General features: G+C 37.8%; 3 protein-coding genes across 4 annotated transcripts in view; 1 reads left to right on the top strand and 2 right to left on the bottom strand.

Annotated features, from left to right (window-relative positions):
- Positions 1-1,964, bottom strand: part of CLEC5A (C-type lectin domain containing 5A) — a 28,211-nt gene extending 26,247 nt beyond the window's left edge. Inside the window, exons 1-3 of one of the 2 annotated variants that reach the window (XM_003929782.3) lie at positions 1,744-1,964; positions 928-1,026; positions 46-108 (exon numbers count right to left, since the gene is read on the bottom strand). In XM_003929782.3, coding sequence (XP_003929831.1) covers positions 46-108; positions 928-1,006 — 142 coding nt within the window. In that variant the 5' untranslated portion in view covers positions 1,007-1,026; positions 1,744-1,964. The remainder of the gene's footprint in view (positions 1-45; positions 109-927; positions 1,027-1,743) is intronic. The other variant, XM_074378988.1, reaches the window with a different exon arrangement.
- The window catches only part of TAS2R5 (taste 2 receptor member 5), a 102,961-nt gene that overhangs the window by 70,376 nt on the left and 9,927 nt on the right, over positions 1-22,658 (top strand). The window lies entirely within an intron of this gene.
- Positions 20,465-21,614, bottom strand: TAS2R38 (taste 2 receptor member 38). Its single transcript, XM_003929784.3, has one exon. The coding sequence runs from the start codon at positions 21,521-21,523 to the stop codon at positions 20,522-20,524; it is 1,002 nt and encodes a 333-aa protein (XP_003929833.1). The 5' UTR covers positions 21,524-21,614; the 3' UTR covers positions 20,465-20,521.

Below are 22,658 nucleotides of genomic sequence, written 5' to 3'. Positions count from 1 at the left end.
TGGAAGTAGCAGGAGGATGGGGAGATGTACCACCGTGCAGATTACCTGTTCCATAGCTCCCGGTGGTGGTGGTGAAACCATCGTCACTTTTGTTAAAAATCTGTGGGACTGCAAAGAAAGTCAGCTGTTGGCTCAGCCCCAAATGTGACTGCAGGATGAATATAGCAAACAAACCTCAGCACAGGGGCTGCCAGAGTACTGTGACTGTTAGTGGGAAATACTGAACTCTCTGACTCAGTGAAGATGCGTAAATGTGGTTTGTGACTACATTCACTTATTCGTATTTCTTTCCTGCTGTCTGACTTGATAGGAATTTCACCTTCAGATTGCATCATGAGGAAGACACTTCTTTGTTAACTACTGCCTCTTACTCACATTTCCTTCCTCATTTGTTTTCCCTCCTGGCTTCTGGGGCTGGAGAAGTTTCAAGTTTCTGATTGCAGTGAAATCCTTTGATAGGATAGCGAAGTCCTTCTTTTACTAGGCATTTGGATGAATTAATTTATATGTACACAGACAGAAATTTCTTTCTCAGTTAAATCCTGTTACATTATAATTCATCTCTTATCATGGCCTTATCATCACGTTGAACTGGAGCTGTATTTTTAGATTTTGGCAACAATAACAAGCACTGCTAAGTACTTCAGCTGAGATCACCCAACTAATACTCCACAAGCAAAAGCTTTGCATGGGGTTCTAACCAGCAGAAACTTGTGAGTTCTATATCTCCAAGGTAGACCAAGGAGCCCGGCCCAGTGTGTGCTTGGGAGTGAGAAAGGCATTGCTAATTGACCTCAGTTTGGGTCAGTTGCTCTCAGGTGTAAAGACTTGGGTACCTGACCTTTACACTCAACCTTGCATTCTGACAGAGGAGTCAATGAGCAAGACAACACAGAGGTTAGGGCAAGAGGTTGCCCAAATACTCACAATAAAGCAGAAAGAAGGTTGTTCCAACAACTTTAATCACCACCACAATCAGCCCAGAGATGATCATGTGCCAGTTCATGATGAAGGAGCTGCAGGGGCCTGTGAAGATTAGATTATAACAGGATCAGAATTCAGGAACAAGGCTGCTTTTCACCAGGACATATCCCAGCCTTTCGCTCAGCAGGCGTCCCCAAACTTTTTACACAGGGGGCCAGTTCACTGTCCCTCAGACTGTTGGAGGGCCGCCACATACTGTGCTCCTCTCACTGACCACCAATGAAAGAGGTGCCCCTTCCTGAAGTGCAGTGGGGGGCCGGATAAATGGCCTCAGGGGGCTGCATGCGGCCCGCGGGCCATAGTTTGGGGACGCCTGGCTCAGAGAACCCAGAGCAAGGGAGGCTTGGAAGACAGGCAAGGCATTAACAGGTACCAGGAGGCGAGCCATCATGGGCCCAGAACACAGAAAGAACCATGTATTGATTGGAGCCTTTGAACTTGGAACGCTGCCTCTCCTTCACTCATTCACTGGTCTAGGCCTCAGTCTGGCCCCATTTGTGACCTCCTAAATTCTGTCCAACAAGTAAACCCTCTCCTGTATTTTGAGAACCCTTATCCTTGAAATGACCCCTGTTTCCAAGGACCTTAGTTTGTAGTCTTCACCATAGTTTGTAGTCTTCACCATACTGACTTAAGTTGTCAGAAGCCTTACCCTCCCAAACACCAGGGGTAGGTGACTATAGACAGGGCAGGCATCCCTGAAGATCTTGGCATTGGGGAAGAGTCAATAGTCTGTGCAGCCAGGACAGACAGACTCACCTCTTTCTCTCTGGAAGGCTGGGCTGGCTTGCAAATGGGGGTCTTCCTGGTGGTCTAATACTTGGTGTGGCTGTCAGGGGCCCCGTCTCCTGAGAATATGTTCCTTCTGCTCAGGCAAAGTTCTTCCTTCTTCACAGTCTCTGCCTTGGCAGCAATCCCAAGAAATACTTCTTCCTGTTCAGTGTTCTTGGCAAAGGGAGCAGGCGGGGCAAAGAAGGGAAGAGAGTCTCTAGCCCTAGTGGTGACAAGGAGTTCCTGCCAGGGGAGTTCTAACAGAGGAACAGTTTAAGGAGAATTTGGAAAGCAAAATACCTCAACACACACTTGTGCTTCCTCCGTGTCTAAATCTCCTTGATATACGGGGGGAAGAGAAATGTAGTAAAGTTTTAGCAAGTGTTGAATCTGAATAAAAGGTAGCTGGAAGTTATTTGTAATTTCCTTACAATATTTCCACAAGTCTGAAATTATGTCAAGTTAAAAATGTTAAGAAAAGATGAGCAGGTCCTTGCTATTCTATTTGTTCCATTTGCTGGAGCTCTGCTCATTCCCCTTGATATGGACGACTCTCTGGCACCACCTGCTCACCTTTCAGACCTCATGGTGACTCTTCATTGATTCTTGAGCATGGCACTCTGCTGGATACAGCAGTGGACTGTGGTGAACAATACGCAAGTCCTATTATCAAAGAGTTTTTAATTGCATATTAAATTTGAAAATTTGCTTTTATTTTCCCTACTATAAAAGCTACATGTGCTCATGACAAAAGATGGCTGGAAAATATTAACAAGGAAAATTGAGAAAACAAAAGACATTTATAACCTTGTACATTTAGCTATAGTCATTGTTAGCACCTCAGGATGTATTCTTTCAAGATGAGTAGGTAGGTAGATAGATGGATAGATGGGTGGATAGATGATAGACAAACACTGGTTCACATAGAACAATAGGAACATATTATACATGTTATTTTGTAGCCTATATGCTCAAGATTAAGGTAACACTATGTTATATATATGTTTTCATGTCAAAATGTAGATTTTGATAATATATTATTTAATATGTACATAGCATTCAGGTGAAAGAGTGAGTGTATGATTTATTTATTCAGCTATAAAAGTATATGATTTCTTTAACAATTGCATAACCACAAATCTTCTCGTGAAGTGTGGTGGACAAGAATAAAGTTTTTCAAATCAGTCCTGGTTTTGATTCCTGGATCTGGCCTTTACTAGCTGAACATCCTTGATTAAGTTACCAAGTCTCTTTAACTTCCATTTCTTAATCTATAAATTATAGTTATAGAGTAATTATAGTAAATATCACATAGAATTATTCTGAGAAATGAGCAAGATAATGTTTATAATTAAATAGCATGATACCCAGCATCTTTTTATTTTTTCAGAAGAACGTAGTTTGATATTTATTTAGTATAAAATGTGCACAGTGTTAACAAATACAACTTTTACAAATCTGTTTTGAAAATGTGGTAACTATTTATTTGGGTTTCATACTTTTAACTGCTTCATCCATCAGTTTTTTTTAAACTTCTTTGTGTCTTGTAACTGCTCAGCTCATATAGTCGTGGAGTTTAGCTCCAGTTAGCCCACTTCCACGTGGTTTGAGACAGCAGAGCCTGCCTTCCTCATGATTACTATTGTTAAGGTTCCTGTTGTCAGCTGTTCCTCCTCTCCAGTAGGGTCAACTATAAGCAGTGTCATCAAACACAGCAGATGAAGTTACAACTGGATGAGTTCTAATATTCAAATAACATTTCTTCTTTAAATTAACTTTGGTTAGTATTCTATTTCCTAAAACACCCAATGCACAGTGAACAGCTGAGTGCATGCATCCTTAGTGTAAAAGGATGGGCAATCACTTGAACCCAGTGAAACCAGGTGGAAGTGGGCTAACTGGAGCTAAACTTCATGACTATATGAGCTGAGCAGTTACAAGACACAAAGAAGTTAAAAAAAATTGATGGATGAAGTAATTAAAAGTATGAAACCCAAATAAATAGCCACCACATTTTCAAAACAGATTTGTAAAAGTTGTATTTGTTATAATTTTCTTAGGCTAAGATATCAGAAATGTAACTGCTGAATCAAAAGACGTGTACCTTTGGAGGGCTTTGAATTATTATAGTTGTGTTTTGTTTTACTTGGATAATCCTCCTCAGTTCATGCCAATCTGAGTTCCACTATGACCATATCACTAAGTGATGACTCCTACTTGAATTAAATGGGCTCCTTTCAGTCTTTATGCCACTTGATCTTGTGGCAGGGGCCCACATCAGCTTACATTATATAATCTTTTTCTTTATCTCCGTAATTTTATGTTCTTCCAGATTTTCTCCCTTCTCCCTGGCCTCTGAAAGTATTATTTTCTCCTCTGCCTATTCCTCAAATTATGTACTTATTACTCCTTTCTTCATATCAAGGTTTTAATCACCATGTTCATGAAGCTGATTCCTATGCCAGAGAGCTAGTCCTATATCAGATTACTTTATCAGAGAGCTTCAGATCTATATATCTTTGACTAGTTATATTTTTCACTGAGATGCTTCACAGACACCCCAAAGTCACCATGCCCTAAAATGTATTAATTGCTGTACCATGGCTAAAACATGTTTATTCTCTTATGTTCCATGTCTCTGAATGCAAAGACCATTTTTTCAGTTGCCTGAATCATGAAGTGTGGCTATTATCCTTGGCTTCTCTCTTTCCATCCTTTGTTAATATTGAGTATCAACTTGATTGGATTGAAGGATGCAAAGTATTGTTCCTGCATGTGTCTGTGAGGGTGTTGCCAAAGGAGATTAACATTTGAGTTGGGGAACTGGGAGAGGCAGACCCACCCTCAATTTGGGTGTGCACCATCTAATCAGCTGCCATCTAGGATAAAAGCAGGCAGAGGAACATGGAAGGACTGGCTGAGTCTTCTGGCCTCCATCTTTCTCCTGAGACTTATTCATTACCATGAGAACAGTATGGGGAAACTGCTCCACGATTCAGTTATTTTCACCTGGCCCCAACCTTGAGACACAGGGATTATTACAATTCAAGGTGAGATTTGGGTGGGGACACAGCCAAACCATATCACTGGTATAAATGGTGAATTGACTTTTATGAAGGTACACCAAGCTAAAGGTTCATCATTGTGTTTGGTGATGGATATTGCATATAATTTTGCCACAGCAACATCTCTTTACATGTTTTTATAGTGTTGTGGCCTATAAACTAGTGATTTTTAAACTCAAATACCTGTAAGGACCTGAAAATTAGTATAATATGTAAAGACAACCAGGAATAAGAAAAACGTCTGTCAGAACTATACAACTTTATTTTATTGAATGAAGCACATAACACAAATATGCATAATATTGGAGACAATATATTAAATGCATTGAAAAAATACAGTTGGAGCAGGTGTGGCAGCTCATGCCTGTAATCCCAGCACTTTGGGAGGCTGAGGCAGGTGGACCACTTAAGGTCAGGAGTTGGAGACTAGCCTGGCCAATATGGTGAAACCCTGTCTCTACTAAAAATGCAAAAATTAGCCAGGAATGGTGGCATATGCCTGTAATCCCAGTTACTCAGGAGCCTAGGGCAGGAGAATCACTTGAACCCAGTAGGTGGAGGTTGCGTGAGCCCAGATTGTGCCACAGCACTCCAGCATGGGCAACAGAGTTAGTCTCCATCTCAGAAAACAAACAAACAAAGCAAAACAAAGAGAGAAAAGAAAAAAATACAAATTGATAATTGGAAAGTTTTCATTATTAAATTATATTTTCATAATCCGATATACCTTTTATTTGGAAGTAGAAACCTAGTACTTTTTCTTTTGTAGATTATAATTTCAGGTTAATTCATTCATAATAATGTGATTTACAAAATATTGTCTTTAATCTCCTAACTAGGAACTATATTTAATTGCATTCTAACTCAGAATGGAAAATGGTTGTTTCCAGTATATATTTTTCTAAACATAGATAGAATATTTGTCCAATAATTTTAAAGGTAGAGAACATATGCTAGAAATTAATCTTTCATTTTATAATCTTAGAATTTTTGTGTCATGTTCTGTTTCTAAAGATTATTTTTGCCCTAGGAAGTCGACTAGATTGTTTATTGTTAATATACCTTCCAAAAAAATACTTTCTAAGAATGAGAGAAACTCATTATACTATTGTGTATCTACGTGTAAATGTCCTGACGGAGAAATATTTAAAGTGTTTATGTAATGTCAACAAAAACAGCTGAATCTATGATGTAATCATGAAAAATATATTACATAATATTTCAGGTATACAAAAAATAAATGATACTATAATAATAATAAACACCTATCTCCTAACCTAACAACTGAACCATTACAAAATAATGGAATCTCTTTTTTCTTTGAGGTGGAGTTTTGCTCATGTTGCCCAGGCTGTAGTGCCGTGGCACTATCTTGGCTCACCACACCTTCACCTTCCAGGTTCAAGCGATTCTCCTGCCTCAGCCTCTTGAGTAGCTGAGATTACACATATGTGCCACCATTCCTGGCTAATTTTGTATTTTTAGCAGAGACGGGGTTTCATCGTGTTGGTTAAGCTGGTCTTGAACTCCTGACCTCAGGTGATCCTCCCATCTCGACCACCCAAAGTGCTGGGATTACAGGTATAAGTCACCATGCCCATCCCAGAATCTCTTTTTATACTACTCTTCCATCAGCAGTAACCACACTCCTGAATGAGGTGTTTATAATTCTCACGTGTTTCTTTCTGCTTTCTCACCCACTTATGGAACCCTGTATAGTATGTGGTGGTGTTTTGTAGATATTTAAGAACTGAAGTAATGATATCATAGTATACAAATTGCCCTAAAACTTGCTTTGTTCATTCAACAATTTATTTGTGAGGCAATCCATGTTCATTTCATGGCTGTGTAGCACACCATTGCATGAATATATCACAATGTGTTTATCCATTTATTAATAGATATTTTCATGTTTCTAATTTGGTCAATGATGGAGCTGAGATTTGCAATTATTGGCCATTATGACTCCAGAACCTCCAGGCTTAACAATTGACTATACTACTTTCAATTGGATTGTCCCTGAAAGTTCATATCCTAAAAGCAAAAATTAGTGGAAAAACCTCTGTACATGATGTTCACAGGTATTGCTTAAAGATCTAAATGGAAAATAAAAGATACAAAGTAGTGCAGTAGGAACCCCCAGGTTTATACTAAACTAAACCATATGTAAAAACAATTGCTTAATCCCACCAGCTGTTTAAACAAATCAGAAGGCACTCAAGTATCACCTTCTCCAGGCTCTTACTAATTATTTCCATAATTAATCTGATGCTGGAATGTCTGGGACTAACTCTGGAAATCCTTAAAGTTCATAGATGGGTGATTAGGTCTGTCATGTTTCCCTCAGGCTATGTGTATCTGTGTTCACACTTCCACATGTCAAGGGTCCCACTGCCTTTCTGCTCCAACTAGAAGATGCCTGAGGACCTGAACTGTGTCTGCAACTTGGGAGTTGCTAGCCCTCAGCAAAACAGTGAAGTCAATATATTTTGTCTTCACCAGTTCTTTTTCCAGTTTCCCCTACTTCCACTTTGGTGATGAATGCCCCTCAAATGCACACAGTATGTTTGCTGAATGATTAGGAGAAGAGATGATATGGATTGAGAGGGACTTGGAGCATTCCTCCAATAAAATCACAAACTATTAAATAACTGTATATTTAGGGCCTCTTTTGCACAGAAAATCTCAGGGTTGATGCCTGTGTCATCATTTCATCTCCCAACCTTATTTACAAGCACAACATCTGCTCAGGCAGTATTTAAATGAATAGCACTTTTAAATAAATAAACCTTTACTTAAATTTAATCATAACCTGTCAAATGAAATATACCTTGCAAACAAAGTGGATCAAGTAGACTAAAACAAACCATATAAGATGCGCTACCAATAACCCATTTCTTAGATTTTCTTTGACAGTTCATCTTTTTTTCTGTACTGAAATTTAATCTTCCCATTGAGTCTGAGCCAGGCCATTCTAAGAATAATGCTTTTTATTTTCCCGATCCATAACAAACTTATGTGTTTGTCCCTTCTCTATGTGTCTGCTCGTGGACTTAATTGTTCCATTTATGTGATTTTGTACCACTCAGGGCAGCATACATCTTTTGGTTGAAAGGCTCAGAAATTTAATTCAAACAGATTTAGGCAAAAGTGGTATGTATTGGTTCATGGAATATGATAAAGGGTTGTACAATGAAACCCAAACAGGGCAAGGATATAGCTGGACCTCTGGAACACTGGGAACTGCATAAAACCAGGTTTTAGCCATATTCACCTCTTTGTCTCTGTTCATTTTTGCATGTAGTAGGCTATCGGGTAGAGAACATAGCTATGAGAAGCTGCTGGATTTCATGTTTTACAAAAGTTTTCTTTGATCAATTTAGAAAATTACCAAAAATAGACTTTGATGGGCTTACAGTGAATCCATCAAATATGGTAAAGGGCAGGATCATGGAGAGTACTTAGCGGCAGCACAGAGAAGCAATTGCCTCTAGGTGGAGGTGATTGTTCTCAGAAGAAAGGAGGGTCTGAGAAGACAAAAAAAAAAAAAAAAAAAAAAAAAAAAAAAAAGGGCCTTTTCCAACCATCCTCACTACCTCTTGCCCACCTGTTCCTCCCAGAATTTCACAGCCTCTAACCTTGCTAACATTTTCCCTCTACCTTTATAACCCAAATCAAGTCTTATATTTTTCATGTGTGCTCTCTTTTGATGACTACAAGTCTATTTCTAGTTTCAACCTCTAATCTTAATTTCAGTTCTTCATTTTTAAAAGACTGCTGGTGTTTTCGAAGTAGAAAACATGATGTCTACCCAGTTGTGATACAATCCAAATTCTACAATTTATTCCAAATTCAAACCAACTTCCTCTCTCAACTTCTTTAATTTTTCTTAAGTGATTACATCATGTTGCAACCCCACAATGAAATCCTCCCTGATTCTTCCTTCCCTATCAACTACTATATTAAGACACGAGTTGATGATGTTTTTCCAAAGGTTTCTCAATCTATTCCTTATTCATTATTTCTACTACCTCCACCCCAGACCAAATTTCCTTTTATTGTGACTGAAGTATACATGGTTCAAATCCTTTGTCTCCTCCCCTTCAAATCAATCCTGCACATAAAATAAATGCTGTCATTATGTCACTTCCTTATTTAAGATTCTGTTATAGCTACTAACATGAAAAAGCCACAACTCTTGATCTTGGCTCCATAATCTGACCTCTACCTACTGTAGAGAACTTGCTCTGCTCACTCCCACTTCTAAACCTCCGTCTATAACATTCACTTGAATTCCGATCCAAAGCCTGGTTACACAGTTTGTTTATGCCAATAATGTTGACACCTAATTAGATGCAAACTCTTATTACTCTTTAAATATTTCCTATATGTTTGTATGTAGCCATCAACTAAATTGAGGGTTCTATGCTAAACAGATCATATCTTATTACTCTGCATCACCCTTTGAGCCTACCTGCAAGGTACTAGAAATGGCTAGTATGTGGGCAAATATAAACATCTTTTCTCTTCTCTTAGTTTCTTGAAAATGTGACTGACAATTTCAAGAAAAAAATCATATGTGGAATCTAAAAAAGTTGAACTAAGAGAAGTACTGTACAACGTAGTGACTGTAGTTAATAAACATGTATTGTATTCTGGAAAATTGCTAAGAGAGCAGGTTTTAAGTGTTTTCACCACAAAAATATGGTATGTATGTGAGGTAATGCCTATGTTAATCAGCTTGATTGAGCTGTTCCACAACATGTGGATATTTCAAAACAACGTGTTGTGTATGATAAATATACAATTTTTATCTTTCAGTTAAAAAATAAAGCAAAAATCATAACGTTTTATTGTGGGATTTACAATAGATGTGTATGTAAAATATATGACAACAAGGGTACAAAGGATGAGGATTGGTGACAATGAAACTATACTTTTGCAAGATCATTGTGTATAATGTTAACTCTAAGTAGACTGTGATAAGAATTGATTCTGTAATCCTTAGAGCAACCACCAAAAATTTCATAAAAATAGTTATATCTAAGGTGCAATAGAGAATGTTTAAAAAGATTTTTCTTTTTTTTTCCTTTAATAAAACATTTTTTATTATAGCTATTGAATAACACATCTGCTACAAGGGTGTTATAAAAGCAGGAAAGAAGGAACAGAAAACAAAAGCAGATAGGACACATAAATGACAAATACCAACACTGTACACCAAAATCCAACCAAGTCGAAATTGCCTTGATTATAAATGACCTATAATCACAGGGCAGCAATTTAAAGACTGGATAAAAATAATATCCAACAATGTTCTTCTCTAACAAACATAGTTTTAATTTCTGAGATAGCGGACATTTTTATTTTCAAGGGGAGTTGTCTCTTTGTAGTCCAGAGGTCTGTGGGCCTGTCTGGAGTGACATGGTGCCTAAGGTCAGAATGCAAAGTCAACACACGTCACTAGGAGCTGTGCTTTCTCCAATGTGCTGGTCTACTTGTTTTACTTTTGTTTTTTAAAAATATTTTTTCTTCATTTTTTTCTGTTGTAGTAAAATATGGAAAACAAAATTTACCAACTTAACCTTTTTTAAGTGTACAACTTAAAAAGGTATTATGTACATTCATAACATGGTATTAAATACATTCATAATATTTAACCATCACCACTGTGTAACTCTATAATTCTTTTCATCTTATAAAATCAAAACTCTATACCTATTAAACAATAACTCCTAATTCCCCCTTGCTCAGGCCCCTTGCAGCCACCATTCTACTTTCTGCCTCCATGATTTTAATTACTTTGGTATCTCATATAAGTGGAATCATATAATATCTCTTTTTGTGAATGGCTTGTTACACTTAGCATAATTTTTTTTTTTTTTGCTCTGTCACCAGGCTGGGTGCAGTGGCAATCTCGGCTTGCTGCAACCTCTGCCTCCCAGGTTCAAACAATTCTCCTGCCTCAGCCTCCTGGGTAGCTGGGACTACAGGTGCATGCCACCACGCCCAGCTAATTTTTTTTTTTTTAAATTTTTAGTAGAGATGGGGTTTCACCATGTTGGCCAGGATGGTCTCAATCTCTTGACCTCGTGATCTGCCCGCCGTGGCCTCCCAAAGTGCTGGGATTACAGGCTTGAATCACTGCACCCGGCCAGCATAGTGTTCTTAAGTTTCAACCATGTTTTAGCATAATGCAGACTCTTTCCTTTTTAAGGCTGAATACTATTCCATTATATAAATAAGACCACATTTTTCTTATCCATTCATTGTTGATTGATACTTTGGTTGCTTCCACATTTTGGTTATTGTTGATAATGCTACTATAAATACAGGTGTACAAATAATCTTTTTGAGATTCTCCTTTTAATTCTTTTGTATTGTACACAGAAGTGGAATCACAGGGTTATATAGTAATTTTATTTTTAACTCTTTGGGGAACTACCATACTGTTTTCCACCGCGTGGTAAGTCTTTGCTTAAGCCAATATTTAGAAGGATTTTTTCCTATGTTATTATTATCTTCTAGAGTCTTTATGGTTTCAGGTCTTAGACTTAAGTCTTTGATCCATCTTGAGTTGATTTTTGTATAAGATGAGAGACGAGGATCCAGTTTCATTCTCCTACACGTGGTTTGCCAATTATCCCAGTGCCATTTGTTGAATAGGGTGTCATTTCCCCACTTCATGTTTTTGTTTGCTTTGTCAAAGATCACTTAGCTGTAAGTACTTGGCTTTATTTCTGGGTTCTCTATTCTGTTCCATTGACCTAGCCTATTTTTATACCAGTACCATGCTGTTTTTTTTTTTATACCAGTACCATTTTTCATATCAATATCATGAAGTTGGGTAATGTGATGCCTCCAGATTTATTCTTTTTGCTTAATCTTGCTTTGGCTATTAGGAGTCTATTGTTTTTTCTAATTCTTTGAAGAATGGTGGTGTCATTTTGATGGGAATTGCATTGAATCTGTAGATTGCTCTGGCAGTATGGTCATTTTCACAATATTGATTCTACCCATCCATGAGCATGGGATGTGTTACCATTGGTTTATGTTGTCTACGATTTATTTCAGCAGTATTTTGTAGTTTTCCTTGTTGAGGTCTTTCACATCCTTGGTTAGGTATATTTCTAATTTTTTTTTTTTTTGCAGCCATTGTGAAAAGGGTTGAGTTCGTGATTTGATTCTCAGCTTGGTCACTGTTGGTATATAGCAGAGCTACTGATTTGTATACATTAATTTTGCATCCTGAAACTTTTCTGAATTCATTTGCTAGTTCTAGGAGCTTTTTAGATGAGTCTTTAGGGTTTTGTAGGTATATGGTCATATCATCAGCAAACAGTGACAGTTTGACTTCCTCTTTGCCAATCTGGATGCCCCTATTTCTTTCTCTTTGCTGATTTCCCTGGCTAGAACTTCCAGTACCATGTTGAATAGAAGTGGTGAAAGTGGGCATCCTTGTCTTGTTCCAGTTCTCAGGGAAAATCCTTTCAATGTTTCCCCATTTAGTACGATGTTGACTGTGGGTTTGTCATAGATGGCTTTTATTACCTTAAGGTATGTCCCTTCTATGCTGATTTTGCTGAGGGGTTTACTCATTATAATTTTGATTTGCCTTTTCCCAGTGATTAATGATGTCGAACATCTTTTCATGTGTTTATTGGCCATTTGTGTGTCTTCTTTGGGGAAATGTCCATGCAAGTCCTTTGCTCCCCACTTTTTTTGAATGAAGCAACAAAAGCAAACATTTAATGAAAGTGAAAGTACACTCCACAATGTGGGAGCAGGCCCAGCAGTGGGCTCAAGGACCTGATACAGAATCTTCTCAGGTCCAAATACCCCCTAGAGGCTGGTGTTGCCCCCTTCAGAGTCGCAAGTTACCTCAGGCCCTGGGTAGGTCCACAGATGATATCTGGGAGCCAGGGATTGAAGTAAAAACCTTAGAAATTGGGCTGATGAGCCCAAAAGGAAATCTCATCAGCCCAAAAGGAAATCTTTTAGCCATTACTTAATTGCTTCCTATTCTCTCCTGCCCTCAGCCTCTGGCAACCACCAATCTTCATTCTCTTTGGATTTTCCTACTGTGAATATTTCATATCAATGGAACCCTGCAATAGATGACCTTTTGTGTCTGGCTCCTTTCATTTAGCTTAATGTTTTCAAGGGTCATCCGCATAGGTACTTCATTTCTCTTCATGGCTGAATAACGTTCCATTGTATGGATATGCCACAATTTGTTTATCCATTCATCCATTGATGGATATTTGGGCTGTTTCTGCCTTTCAGCCATTGTAAAAAGCCTGGGAGGTCAAGGCTACCAAGATTATGCCACTGCATTCCAGCCTGAGCAACAGAGTGAGACCCTGTCTAAAAAGAAAAAAAAAAAAAGCAGCCAGACCTGGTCCAGCTGGTCTTTCCCATATTCCTGACTAACACAATACTACTTTCCGGTGTATGTTCTTATTCTTTATTACTGCATTTCCAGTACTTTTTATTTTTGTAAGTAGTGAGGCTCCAAAAAAAAAAAAAAAAAGAAATTTACCTGGTGTCCCATCTGCAGCTGAGCTGGCACTCAAACCACAAGACAAAGTTCTTCCCATTCTTCTCTGCCCTTGCCACAGGCAGAGGAACCACTCTCTGTGGTCACCACCACCACGGTTCTATGGGGAGTTCTGCCAGGATTCCGCTGATGTTCACTTAAAGATCAAGGGTTCTTCAGTCAGTTTGTGATGAATGCTGCCAGGCCTAGAATTCATTCTTTAGGGCAGTGGATTTCCCTCTGGCCCAGGACAGGCTCAGAAATACTGACCAAGCGCCTAGGCCTGGATTCAGGGATCTCAAGGTCCTGCTTGGTGGTCTAACCTACTGTGGCTAAATTGGGACATAAGGTGCAAGACAAATCCCATTTACTTTTCCTTTTGCTTTTCTCAAAACAAAAGGAGTCTTTCACCATAACCACCAGAGCTGGAGATGTGCTGGATCACACCTGAAGCCAGCATGTCTCAGAGCCCAAACTGCAGCATAGTACCTGGATATCACTGTTGGGTATTCAGGGACCAGGGTCTCTTTAGTCAGTAGGTGATGCATCCTGCCAGGTCTCCACTTGGACAGGGCAGCACTGAGTTCAATGTAAAGTCCCTCAATCCCTGCACTCTCCCTCTTTCAAGGGAATGGATTTCTCCACATTGTGTGGCCACTTCTGGGGTGTGTGGGCAGGGTGGCACAAACACTCTCTTAGCCACTCTGATGTAGGTCATGTGCCTCCCAAGTCCACTGGCTCTGAGGCTAGTCTAGCACTAAACTTTGCCTGGGAATTGCAGTTCTTCTGGCCCAATCTGCCCCTCGGGTTTACTAGAGCCCCAGAGCACTCCATCTTGCAGTGGCAAGGCTGGCCAGAACTTAAGTTCTGGCGTCTGGGATAGGCAATTGCCTTCTGGCTAGGGCCAATTCAAATGCTTCTTCCATGGACAGACATCAGCCGAGTTTCACCTGGTTCTGCTTTCCGCTGTGACAGGGCAGCACTGAGTTCAATGCAAAGCCTCACACTTGCTGTGCCCTCCCTCAAGTACACAGATTCTCTATGCCATGTGGCTGTTGCCAAGGGATGAGGAAGGCTACAGGCTTTTATTCAGCCACCCTGCTCCATCCCTTCCTCTCTCCTTTTCTAAGCTAATTCTCTACATAAATTAGTCTTTTTTTTTTTTTTTTTTCTGACTCCGAGCAAGACAGTCTTGCTCTGTCACCCAGGCTGGAGTTCAGTGATGTCATCTTGGCTTACTGCAACCTCCACCTCCCAGGTTCAAGCGATTCTCCTGCCTCAGCCTCCTGAGTAGCTGGGATTACAGGCGCATGCCATGACGCCCAGCTAATTTTGGTAATTTTAGTAGACACGGGGTTTCACCATGTTGGCCAAGCTGGTCTCAAACTCCTGACCTCAAGTGATCCACCCGCCTCTGCCTCCCAAAGTGCTGGGATTATAGGCTCTTGAGTCACCATGCCTGGCCTAAATTAGTCTTTTAAATTTGTACAAAACAAAATGTGGAGCTACAAACTAAATTTACAATGATACTAGATTTTTAGACTCATATTTTTTAAAGTGTATTAGTCCCTTTAATCATGTAGAGAACAAAAAGCGGAGTTATAATCTTGTTACAAACTTACACTAGTTTTTATCACTGCCCATGTAGCTTTATTAAGGTCTTTTATTTTTTTCATACAGCTTTGAATTACTATCTAGTGTTCTTTTGTTTCACCTTGCAGGGCTCCCTTAAGCATTTCTTGCAGAGCAGATATGGTCTCAAACTCCTGACCATACGGTGGTAACAAATTCTATCAGCTTTTCTTTGTCTGAAAATGTCTTAATTTTTCCCTCACATTTGAAGGACAGTTTACTGAATATAGGATGATTGACAGTATTGTTTTTAGCACTTTGAATATATTGGTCCAGTGCCTTTCTCTTAACAGACATATTTGAAAAATAAAGAGATATTTGAAAGTAATAGGATAGAAATATTAACCAAGTGATACAGTTTTTATATCACTTGGTGGTGTTCTCTCTCAATTTCATGTTGAAACATAATCCTTAATGTTGGAGGTGGGGCCTGCTGGACTGTGTTTAAACTGTGAGAGCAGATCTCTCATGGCTTTGTGCTTTCCTTACGATAGTGAGTGAGTTCCCATGAGACCTGGATGTTTAAAAGTATAGCACACCTCCCCTCCCCTCTCTCTCTTGCTCCTGCTTTTGCCATGGGAGATGTCTGCTCCCCCTTCACCTTCCGTCATGATTGTAAACTTCCTGAGGTCTCACCAGAAGCAGATGCTCTCTCTGTGCTTCCTGTACAGCTTGCAGAACCATGAGCCAATTAAACCTCTTTTCTTATAAATTATCCAGCCTCAGGTATTTATTTATAGCAATACAAGGATGATATATCAAGAAAACTAAAAGCGTATGAAAGCTAGAGTGATTATTTTAATATCAATCCAGGTGGACTTCAAAGCAAGTATTATGAGAAATAAAAGTAATTTTAAATTATTTTATAATTCTAAAATTATAAAAGGGTAAATAAATCAGATAGGCATAGCAATTATAAACATGTAAGAATTTAATATTAGAGCTTCAAAAAGGATAGTTCTGTCTCTGACAGGTCTACAGAGAGAAATAGACAAATCCCCAATTGTGTTGAAAGATGTTTAAACTTCTCTCTCATTATTTGAGATTAAAGTGACACAAAAAGTTAGAAAAATGTAGAAGATCTAACTAACGGTATCAAACAGCTTGACCTAATTGATAGTTATGGAGCACTACATTCAACAATAGCATATCTTTTTCAAATACACATGAATTATTCACAAAGACAATATGCTGAGCCATAAAGTAAGTCTCAATAAATTTAAAAATATTAAAATGTTATAGAATATGTGTTCTGATGGCAATGGCATTAAATTAGAAATTAGTATCAATAAGACATCTAGTGAAGTCCCAAATTCTTGGAAATTAAACAATGCAATTCTAAGTAAAACATGGGTCAAACAACAAATATAAAGTGTAATTAGATAAAAGTTGAAATTGAATAAAAATGAAAATGCAGCATATTAAAATTTGTGTGATACAGTCAAGATGTGTTGAGCAGGAAACTTAAAGCTTAAATGTTTACATTAGAACAAAAAAAAATTTTAATTGTTGATCAAATTCTCTGCCTTAAGCTAAAGCAGGAAGAGAAATTAAAACAAAGAAAGAAGAAATAAAATAATAAATAATAGAACATAAATAGGAGGAAATAAAAGAAGTAGAGAAAATCAACTGAAAACAAATATTGATTGCTTGTAAACATTCAACAAGTTGATGAATCACTAGCTAAAACAATAAAAAAGAGACAACAAAGTAATCAAAATTGAGAATAAGGGAATAGGGAAATATACTACGACATTAAAATGTCAATAAAGGCACATTCTGATCAAACTTATGGCAAAAAGTTAAAAACTTAGATAAAATGGACAAACTTCTTGAAAAATGAAACCAAAATAGACACAAGAAGAAATAAAAAATCTTAATAGTACTATAGCTATTAACTAGGTTGTAATTATTAAAGAAATACAAACATTTATGAATAAAAAACTTCAGGTCCAAATCGTTTCTCTGGTGAATCATATCAAATATTTAGAGAAGAAATAATACTAATCTTAACACAAAGTTTAAAGAAAATAAAGATAGAGAAAATGTTTTCTAACTTGTTTTGTTAGGCCAGAATAACCTTGTCACCACATCTTGACAGATATGCAATTAACAAAAAAAAGAAAAGAAAAATAGAGGTTAGTATTCCACATAAATATATATGCAAAGATCCTTAACAACATATTAGCAAATAAAGTAGAGCAACGTATAAAGAGAATAATACACTATAACTAAGTGAGGCTTATACCAGAAATGTGAGGTTTATTTAACATTCAAAGATTAGTCACTGTAATTCACCATGTTAACAAAATAGAGGAAAGAGACTGTATCTCAACAAATACAAAAAATTTTTAAATAAAATTCAATACTCGTTAATGGTAAAAATTTTTAGCAAAGTAGAAATAAAAATGGGTCTTTTAAATCTGATAAAGGGAATCTACAAATGACCTACAGTTAACGTTATATCCAATGATGAAATAGTGAATATTTTTTTCCTACAAACAGGAACAAGGCCAGAATGTATGTTCATATTAAATCTAATCAGTACTACACTGGAGATCCTAGCCAGTGAAATAAATTTTTTTTAAAAAAGGGCATACATATGAAGAAAGAAGAAATAAAATTGTCTTTATTTGCTGATCACGTTATTAAGTATAAAATTTCAAAGAATCTTTAAACAGCTACTAGAATCAATATATTAATTTAGAATAGTTTTTTTGTAAGATAACAGTTAACATACAAAAATAAATTGTATTTTTATATACTGGAAGCAAATAAATAAAAATTTAAACCACTCTATATACAATAACATTATAAAATATTAAATAAATATAATTTAATCAAAAGACCTCTACACTAAAAATTACAAAACATTGGTGAGATAAACTGAAGACAAAAAATAAAGAGATATGTTTGTAGGTTTTCAGACTGAATATTTTTGAATATTTTAAAACTTACCAGTAATCTACCATAATCAAAAAGTGAAGTATTGGTTAAAGGCTGAACAAATAGATCAATGGAACACAATATAGAAACCAGAAAAAGATGCATGCATATATAGTCATATGATTTTCGACAAGAGTTCAAGTCAATTAAATTAGAAAATAAAAGTCTTCAATAAATGATATTGGGATACTTAGATAGACATATGAAAACAGCAAAGTTCAGCCCTACTTAATACTACACATAAAAATTTAAGATGAATTATATTCCCAAACATAAAAGTAAAAACTATGAAAATTCTAGAGAAAATCATAGAGACTATTTTTTGCATGTCAGAGGCAGGCAGATATTCTTTAGAGCAGACAGAAAAAGCACAAGCATTGTAGAAAAAAAAGACACTAGCTTTTATTAAAAGTCATAATTTCTGCTTATGAGCATACTATTTAAAAAGGAAAACCACAGTCTAGGTCAAAATATTCACAATACATATATCAGACAAAGGGCTTGTATACAGAGTGTATATGTTATATGTATATATATTTTCACATACATATGTACATATATGTGCATGTATATATACACACACGAAACAAATTATTACAAATCAATAAAAAGACAACAATATGAAACAGTTAGTTGTGTATATATGAGTTGTATAAGAATACATATATATATGATCACACATACACAAATGTTACAAATCAATAAACTCTTACAAATAAATAATAAAAAGATAACTCAGTATAAAATGGGCAAACAGTTACTTTATAATAAAAGAAATACAAATAGCTAAGAAGCACTTAGTTAGAAGACAAATGCAAATGGAAACCACAATGAGATACCATTTCATTCTCACTAGAATGGCCAAAATTAAAAAGACTGACAACACCAGACATTGATGAGAATGTGGAACAGCTCTCCTACTTATTGAGGGGAGAATAACATGTTAGAATCACTTTGGAAAACTCTTGAACAGTTTTTATAAAGTTAAATAAATATAAACTTTATGACACAGTAATTTCACTCCTAGGTATTTACCTGGGAAATGAAACTGCCTACAGAGAAATGGATTCTTCAAGAATGTGTATAGAAACTTTATTCACAGTATCCCCACACTGTAGGCAATGCAAATGTTCAGCAGTAGTGAGTAGATGAGCAAGCAGTGACTCATAATATTATGGGCAAACCTCAAAAATGTAATGTTAAAAATAAAGCCATACAAATAAGCATATGAAAAGATGCTCCACCTCTACACCAACAGGGCATCTAGAACAGTGGATCTCAACATTGGCTGCACCCTGAAATCACCTGAGGACCATTAAAGAAAAAGAAACCTCATTTCGTCTCGAGAGACTTGATTTTATTGGCTATATTTGGCCTGGACATTGAGATTTTTAAAAAGCCTCTTAATTTCAATGTGCAAGCCAAGAGCGAGGACCTATGTCCTTGAGAGAAGCCTAAGACAATTTCAGTGTCCACAAAGGAAAGGAAGCCAAATGAATTTGCACATTTTGTAGCCACTGGAGGTGAAGAAATGGCTAAATTTTGGAGGAAAACTGAGGTGAAGTATTAGATTTATTAAGACCAAGTGCCTGAGAGGAGAAAGCAGTTCTCTGGCCTCACAGCTGACAGAACTAAGAGTCTTGGTGGTGAGCTCTTGCAGCTGTGAAGCCTATCAAGATTTAAATGTCTGGCATATCTTGTTTTCTCCTGAGTCTTTTAGTACCTGATTTGAGGAAAGGCTTCCTGGCTGAGTTTCTGTGCAAAGAAACAGAGAAGGCTCAATCTCTACAAACGTATCTTTCAGCTAGGCGATTTTAGTAGGGTACCCAACTGGAGAGATCAATATTTGGTATTAGGCAAAGCATCATCTTCAAAGGCAAAGTGGGCATAGTCAGAAAGCCCACACAGGCACCTACTGGCATCCAGGTCACCTACTGAGCAGGTCTGCTTCTCTTCCATCATTATAAAGTAGGTCAAAGTGCATTTTCTGAATCAGTGTATTTTTAGACAAAATGACTCCTATCTTCTTGTAGCTGAAGGTATGTGGTACCTCTTGAATCTGAAATTATGACATAATTATTTTTCCAAGTTTGTCTTTGTTTCCATGAAAATTGTGGGGTTTCAAGAGGATTATATACTTCTTGTAGTAGTGAATATTTCCAGATATGATGCTAGCATCAGTCCTGAGAAAAAGGTTTAGCAGTCATGTTAAAAGCCAAATATTATCTTGGGATTTAGATATTATTTCAGAAGAGGTGATTTCTCATGGTTTGGTTCACACCAATAATAAGCTATAGTATATAAAGGATTTACACTGAATATCTCACCTAAATATTTTGTTCATTTTAACAAAATAAACCTAGGATACCAACAACATTATTCTTGCCTAGGTCATGTATAGTGCATAATTATTTTATTCATCTATCAGTGAGTTCATTGATACAAACTAGAGAAACTTTCAGTTATGTTTTACGGAAAAATCGGGAGGCTTAGTGAGGAATCAGAGTTGTATTTCTGAGGAATCAGAGGCATGTTCATGAAGACTCACAGGCGTATGAATGAAGAGCTCATTTCATGTCTGTTCTCAGCACAGTGTCCTGGGATCTGCCTTGTGGTCAGCCCTTACCTTCAGGTTGCTCTGAGCCCAGAGCAGAACGGTTGTCACAGCTCTCCTCAACTTGGCATTGCTTGAGATCAGGATGGCTGCATGGCCAGAGGGACAAGCTGCCATTATCCCAACACAAACCATCACACCTATTTTGTTGCGCCTTAGAAAAAGTAGGGGCACTGAGATGAGGGCAGCACAGAATGACATTACAAAAAAGCAGAAAAAGGAGGCCAGAGATTTGAGGGCTTTAATGTGGGCCTCCAGGCTGGGGTCACGAGAGTCTCTGATATGGACCTTCATTGTCCTCATGTGCCTTCCCAGGGAGACAGTCAGCATCCAAGAAGTAACCAGAAATAATAGGAAAGGAGGGATAGACCACATATAGCAGACAAGAAAGGAATAAAATAAGTTGAGATCTGTAATCTGCCAGTTGAGTCTTGTATTGTTATTCATGAATAGCACAGTTGTGACTGTGAAGTGAAGTCTGCTAAAGAAGTCCCAAACACAGATGATGGTGCAGATGCAGGAGCAAAGGATAATACCCAGGAGCATGTGGGAGATCTTCCTGGAGACCCATCTTGCCAAGCAGATCAGGAAGGTGTGAGAGAAACGGATGAGCTTAGAGCAGTAAAGGAGGCTGAGGCAGGTGGCGAACCAGAGGTTGGCTTGGTTTGCAATCATCCACAGCATGATGATGGCTTGGTAGCTGTGGTTCAGTGGTTCTTTCATCTTCTGGAAGTGGGTAAGCTGGAGGGCATTCAGGAACAGCAGTCCATGCAGGAAAAGCCGGCTGATGCTGAGACACAGCAGCACACGATCACAGTTGTTCAGTGGCTGCCTCTTCACTATGTCCCAAAAATTCACCAAGAAAATGAAGGCATTGGTCAGAAACCCTACTGCAAACTCCAGGACTGAAATGAACAGAAATGTACTCCTGACTTCATAGGACACAGTGGAGATAGAAGTTTGAGTCAACATGATGTCTCTTCTCTATCTGGCTAATCTCTACTTGGCTAATGTTCTCTAGTTGGCTAATCTAAAGGCCTAGATGCCACCCAGTGCAGAAAGGTAAATGTACATTCCAAGCCAGAACCCTTTCCTTCACAAAGCATCCAGCTCTTTCCCTAGATCTATCCTGAAGTGAGTGCATAAAAGTTCTGGCAGGAATATTAGAGGGAAGTTGTTTCTCTAGAACATCTCTTGGATACATATAAGAGCTCATCATAGGGTGGAAGATTAATGGTTCTATCTTTTGCGTGATGCAGGATTAATCCAGGTGTTCCTGTTCAATGGCCTTCCCAGAGAGTCACAGCACAGCACCAGGGGTGCAAACAAAACATAGCTTCAGTTTCCCAAATCCAGTTTTGCATGCCCATCTGGACCTGTGTGGGTGGAGAAGAGAACAGGATTTACTTACGGGTTTTACGGAAACCTGCAGCAGGCAAAGCAGATATTCTGGTGATCTCAGGTTTGAAATAGAGTCTCTTTCCATTTGCATTCCTTCTTTCACCTGTGAAGCAATGACTTATCACAGACTGTGTTTTTAATATAGACAAACGCATGGTTCCTTTCAAAGTGTCAGTGAATGACTGTAGTTTATTTGCTATTGCCACAGGTTTCATGCAACCATCATTATTATGCCAGGCACTCTGCTCGATAGGGAGAATATTAACACAAACAAGACTAGCACTCTGCCATGAAGGGAGAGGAAAGGGGGCATAGTTGGCTTGGATTATTACAGAAGGCTTTTTATTTGCTCTCTGTGCTTCCCAACTCCCTTACTCAATTTTTCACAAAGCAACAGTAGCAATCTTGATAAGATATAATATAGAGCCTGTCATTCTCCTATTTAAACCTTTCAGGGCCTCTGAACTCGCTCACTATTGTTAAAAGAAAAACCTTATCCAAATTAAGTTTAACAGAGTTTAATTGAGCAAAGAACAATTCATGAATTGGACAGCCTCCAGAGCCAGAGTAGGCTCAGAGACTCCAGTGCAGCCATGTGGTGGAAGATTTGGGGACAGAAAAGGAAAGTGATATACAGAAAACGGATGTAAGGTACAGAAACAGCAGGACTGATTACAGCTTGGCATTTGCCATAGTGGAACACAGT

The sequence above is a fragment of the Saimiri boliviensis genome, chromosome 10 (assembly GCF_048565385.1).
Source record: "Saimiri boliviensis isolate mSaiBol1 chromosome 10, mSaiBol1.pri, whole genome shotgun sequence".
Taxonomy (NCBI): Eukaryota; Metazoa; Chordata; class Mammalia; order Primates; family Cebidae; genus Saimiri; species Saimiri boliviensis.
The sequence above is the reverse complement of the archived record's forward strand: the minus strand, read 5'-3'. Positions and strand labels throughout refer to the sequence as shown.